Source organism: Brassica oleracea, chromosome C9 (genome assembly GCF_000695525.1).
Source record: "Brassica oleracea var. oleracea cultivar TO1000 chromosome C9, BOL, whole genome shotgun sequence".
Taxonomy (NCBI): Eukaryota; Viridiplantae; Streptophyta; class Magnoliopsida; order Brassicales; family Brassicaceae; genus Brassica; species Brassica oleracea.
Window position 1 is genome coordinate 13,116,283 of NC_027756.1, and position 5,775 is coordinate 13,122,057.

The following is a 5,775-nucleotide window of genomic DNA, read 5'->3' on the forward strand; positions in this document are numbered from 1 at the left end:
ATACTTTATATTAAATGCTCTAGAATTCTTTGAAATAGAATTTAGAAAACATTTAGAGTGCCACCTAGAATTTGAAGTTTTTTTTAATTCATACAAAATTAAAATTTTAAGTTTTCAAATGCTTCTCAATTAATACAGGGGATTCTCAGCGAAGAACCCATTAACTATCCATGTTCTTGTCAGTGGTCGCAAGACACTCAATCCCCAAAGCTGGGCATGCGCATATTTCTAATCATTCATTTTTCGTTGGCTATTCTTTAAGGCAGAACTGTGTCATATTTCTATTTTATGTAATCGTTATTCCAAGATTAATATATGTTTACCTGTATAAGGTGTCTGTTATTTTTTCTGAACACAAACTTTCATTACTTATCAAACATTTGGATTACAAATAGGAAGAGATTTTAATGCATTGAAAGTTCAGGGCAACGCCAGAAGCTTGAGATTTAATCACTTTGAAGTGTGACATTACCACTCAATCCGCACTTCAGAATACAGCCGAAATGAAATTCATTGCATCTTAAGGCCTCAAACGGACCCTGCATAAGATAGCAAATCGGTTATGGAAATAGACAAACTCCAGTACCTCATAATATCGGGAGGAAAGGCACTCCTCGGAGAGATGGTGATGATCTTGATGTTGATGATGATAGACCCGGTGAACCCACCAGTAATTGGAGCGATTTTCTTTTTTGGTCTAATTGGAGCTATTTTCTTATAGCGATTAGGCAACCGCGAGAATTATTATTGGATTTGAGTTAGCCGAGGGCGATATCATCCGTGGAGATTAAATAGTTCGTAATTACTGTATTTATGTCATATACAATAGACATTACACATAGAGAGCATGTACATTATGTCATAATTAATAAAACTGACAATCTCTAGTTTTATTTATGAATACAAAAGAGATTGTGTTAGGTTTGTATAGTATTTTTTTAATATACGCGGAGAGTTGAGCATGATCACCAATCGCTCAAGGGTTGGTGGTGGTGCCAGAAGCATAGTGGCACTTGCATACCCCAACTTACTAATCTCTCCCTTGTAGGGAGTCGATCATAATGAGCAACCCAATGAGTGAAAGCTTGTCGTGGCACCGCTCCTTTGAACCAGACAGAGGATACCAAATATTTTACCTGCTCACGCGGATGGATAGTTAAATTTGGAGCTCCTCTGCAGCTGGTGAGCGCGCACCTCTAAGGCGCCAACCATCCTCAGCATAAACATCAGAAACAATCGCATTGATAGGGACAGAGAGCTCCAGCGGTCCTCTGAGTCCAAATCTTTTTATCAACGGCCCCATAGGTGTCAACTGATCCCACCAGAAACTGATAGTGGAACCATTTCCCAGTTCAGCTCGCAGGAACGTAGCGGCAAGCGGTCTTAGTTTCAAGAGGCTCCGCCAAGCGGTCTTAGTTCCTTGATCCAATCTGTCCAGAGAGATTTAGCATCATTGAACAACCTCCAAATTAACTTCAAACAGAGTTTTTTGTTCCACAGACCAAAATCACGTAGACCTTATCCCCCCTTCACGTTTCGGTAGGCATACTGTTGTTCATGCAATCTTCACGTTAGCGTTTCCTGTGATCTTTCCACTCCATAGAAACTTTGTGCAGAGGGACTGGATTTGCTTCAGGCACCCTTTTGGTAATAAGAACGCAGAGGGACTTAGTGATCTTAAATACTACATTATGGTATTTCTCATATTATATTATGTTTACCTCTACAGCTTTGGTCAACTGTATTTAGTTTCTTAGTAATTATATATAACATATATGGTTTATCATTTTTTTAATATCAAAAATTTATATCTGTGACACGAATTATGGTTTAAGGATCGGAAGATTTCTCAGCAAATATAGAGCTTCAAAAGGTTTACATTCCTTCCCTATTGTTATGTATCAAAAACAAAACATATAAGCTACATGATCCCAGACCAGACGGGTTCTCCGCTAGCTTCTTCCACACAAACTGGGAAACCATCGGTAAAAACATAGTGAATGAGATACAGGAGTTCTTCCTAACCGACAGTCTACCTCCCAGAATAAATGAGACTCATATCCGGCTAATACCGAAGATTCCCAGCCCGCAGCGCGTTTCGGAGTACAGGCCCATAGCTTTATGCAATGTGTATTACAAGATCATTTCCAAGATCTTGACTAAGAGACTCCAACCGCTACTCTCGAGCATCGTTTCAGAAAATCAGTCTGCCTTTGTACCGGGACGAGCGATATCAGATAACGTGCTTATTACTCACGAGGTTTTGCACTATCTCAAGACGGAAGATGCAGAGAAGCGGTGCTCTATGGCGGTGAAAACTGACATGAGTAAAGCTTATGACCGGCTCGAATGGGAGTTCGTAAGGCTAGTGTTTCAGAGATTAGGTTTCCACCCCAAATGGATTTCGTGAATCATGCAATGCGTATCTACTGTTACGTACTCCTTCCTCATTAACAGTTCTCCTAGAGGAAGAGTCACACCGAGTCGTGGTATCCGTCAAGGAGACCCACTCTCCCCATACATATTCATACTATGTAGTGAGGTACTCTCGGGATTATGTAACAAAGCGCAGGAAGACGGATCACTTGAAGGGATTCGGGTAGCTCGAGGGACTCTTCGAGTAAACCATCTTCTATTCGCGGAAGATACAATGTTTTTTGTCCGGGCCAGTAAGGAGAGAAGTGAGGCTTTACACAAGGTTCTCAAACGCTATGAAGAGGCGTCCGGACAATCTATCAACACAGAAAAATCATCTATCTCCTTCTCTCACAAAACACCACGGTCGCTGAAAACGGTGGTACAAGATACCCTATCAATCCACAAAGAAGGAGGAGTTGGGAAGTATCTCGGGTTACCGGAACACTTCGGAAGGTCCAAAAGTGATCTCTTCTCTTCCATAGTTGACCGAATCAGGCAAAAGGCAAGAGGATGGTCTAATAGATTCCTATCAACTGCTGGAAAGATGACTATGCTTAAGAGTGTCCTCTCATCAGTCCCTTCACACGCAATGTCCTGTTTTGAGCTTCCGGTTTCGCTTTGTAAGAGAATCCAATCAGCACTCACCAGATTTTGGTGGGACGATCGTATGGATAGCAAAAAAATGGCATGGATAGCATGGGAAAAACTCATAAGACCTAAGGAACATGGTGGACTTGATTTCAGGGACATCCAGAGCTTCAATGAAGCTTATCTAGCTAAACTCACATGGCGGCTCATAAACAACCCGGAGTGCTTGCTCGGACGCATCCTGATCGGAAAGTATTGCCCAACTGAAGATTTTCTCACTGTCACAGCTAAAAGCGCCATCTCCCATGGCTGGAGAGGAGTGCTAACCGGACGCGACATCATCATGAGCAATGCAAGCTGGGAAGTGGGGAATGGAGAAAGCATCAATATCTGGGACAAACCTTGGCTCAACTGTGACGGCCAAGAGAGACCCATGGGACCAGCCCCGCTGGAGTTCCAAAATCTCACAGTGTCTGATCTCCTGCTTCCTGATCACAGGACCTGGAACATTGACATGATTAAACTGGTGCTCCCTTTTGAGGAATCAAAAATATTGGCTATCAAACCAAGCATAACGGGAGCTCCGGATAAACTCACGTGGTTGGGTTCGAAATCAGGAAACTACACCACCAAGACAGGGTATGTGAGTGCACTCTCCAACCGCACTAGTCCGATGGACATATCACATGAAGACTTGGCTTTCGAGTGGAAGAAAATGGTCTGGAACCTGAAAACTTCACCAAAGACAAAACTGTTTGCTTGGAAAGTACTACATCGAGCAATACCAGCTGGAGAGGCTCTGAGAGCTCGACAAATCAATGTAGATGGGAAGTGTAAGCGATGCAACCTACCAGAAACTATAGATCACTTGTTCTTTCACTGTACTTTTGCGAAACAGGTTTGGTTATCTGCCCCTGTTTTCCTAAGTATTGAGTACAATGAATCTATAGTTCTGAGAAGCCTATGGTGTGATCTGACGACGAGGAAGAATCTACCGCCTATGGGAGTAACAGAAGGCCAGCTTGCTCCCTGGATATTATGGAGTATCTGGACTGCAAGAAACAACCTGGTGTTCAATGGGAAACCTCAACCAGCAGATGAAACGCTCCCCAAAGCCATTGCACTGGCTCGTGAATGGGGATCTTTTCAAGTGACACCACCTCCGAAAAACCACAAGCTGAACCCCCCAGGCCCTACACCACCAAACTGTTTTCTCACCAAAACTGATGCTGCTTGGAATGAAGACCAAAAGATTGCAGGTCTTGGATGGACAGTGGAATCACAAAGCAGAGTCTCCCATTACTCTATTCCCGCTCACCATGTGAGATCACCGTTGGTCGCCGAAGCTCTGGCCCTCCGGGAATCTTTAGGAAAGTGCAGAGAGCTAGGACTATCAAGGATTCGGTGCGAGTCGGACTCAGCCATATTGATCAAAGCTCTCAAGACGAAATCATCGATTATTGGTCGCTATGGGATCTTAACAGATATCCTCTCTTTAGCCTCCTCATTTGAATGTGTCTCTTTTCATTGGATTTCTCGTATGAAAAATGCTGAGGCTGATAAGCTAGCAAAGCAGGTCTTGTCTGCTGAACTGGCATTAGTGGCTACAACTACTTTGGTTTGATCTTCTAATATAAATGTGTTTCAAAAAAAAAAAGGTACATGATCCAGTTCCAGTTAAGATGAAAACATATAACAGATTCTAACTTGGTGAGATGTACTTTCATAGCCATAAATTATGTGAGTATAAGTTAGGCAACTGATCCAAAATCTAAATCAATCCAAATTGAAAAACCTGAAATTGTATCCGATCTGAGTTGTAAAAAATATTCGAATAGATCTTGTAATGTGGTACTTTGGTATCGATCTGAGTTCTTTTTTTAAGGAATTCATATTGATAAAAGAAAGTACAGAGATACACAAGAGGGAGAAAACAAACATTACAACTTTTAAAAGAACGGAGAAGAGGGGGGGGAGAGCACATTCAATTAGCTCCAATGTAAAGATTGCAGAAGCAAGAAACTGGAGTTAAACCACAGACCAGAAAGCGAGGATCTCACTTCCCAAATTCCTTCCTGAATTCTTTAGAGTAATAGCCTTGGACCTTTCTACACGAATGGCACCATCAGAAATTTTGGATGGAGAGACAGTTGTTCCTAGATGGAAACGACGATTCCGCTCCTTCCGAATTCCATACAAAGATGCTTGCCATATCTGCAGTACAACCAGTTTGAGCAGTCCATCCTGGGGGAAGATAGACAACCAGTCAATAACACTTTGCCAACTAGTAGGAGCATTTGAATCACCCAAGTGAATCAAAGACGTTCTCCAAACCTCGGCTGAGAAAACGCATTCGAAAAACAAATGATATCTGGATTCTTGCTGTAAACCACAAAGCAAAAAAGTACCTTCAACATCTAGACTCCACGATAGTAGCCTGTCCATAGTGGTGTTTCGGTTTAACATGAAAAGCCATGAATTAATGGCATGCTTAGGAATCGATGCGGAGTGCCACACCAAAGATGTCCAAGAACGGGGCTGCCTCCTATGTCTTGCATAATTCCAAATCTCCTTTGAATTAAATTTATTCCTCGTAACACCATCAACTCTCATGCCATGTCCCAAAGATAAAGTGGAGATGTAAATATGTAGTTGAGCCTGTCTTTCCGAACAGGGATGAGACAAAGTCCAGCTACCGTTAACGAAGCAATCACTCAAAAGTGAGTCAATCGAAATCCCTAGGTTCGATGGACCCGAAGTACCCAGGTA

The 5,775-nt window shown here is 42.3% G+C and overlaps 1 protein-coding gene across 1 annotated transcript; it reads left to right on the forward strand.

The window, feature by feature from the left end:
• The first annotated feature begins 2,413 nt into the window (after nucleotides 1–2,413).
• Nucleotides 2,414–4,630, forward strand: LOC106314358. Its single transcript, XM_013752239.1, has one exon. The coding sequence runs from the start codon at nucleotides 2,414–2,416 to the stop codon at nucleotides 4,628–4,630; it is 2,217 nt and encodes a 738-aa protein (XP_013607693.1).
• The last annotated feature ends 1,145 nt before the right edge of the window (nucleotides 4,631–5,775 follow it).

Excerpts from the sequence above, each read along its gene's own strand:
- LOC106314358 (XM_013752239.1), top strand. The coding sequence starts at position 2,414 with ATGCAATGCGTATCTACTGTTACGTACTCCTTCCTCATTAACAGTTCT.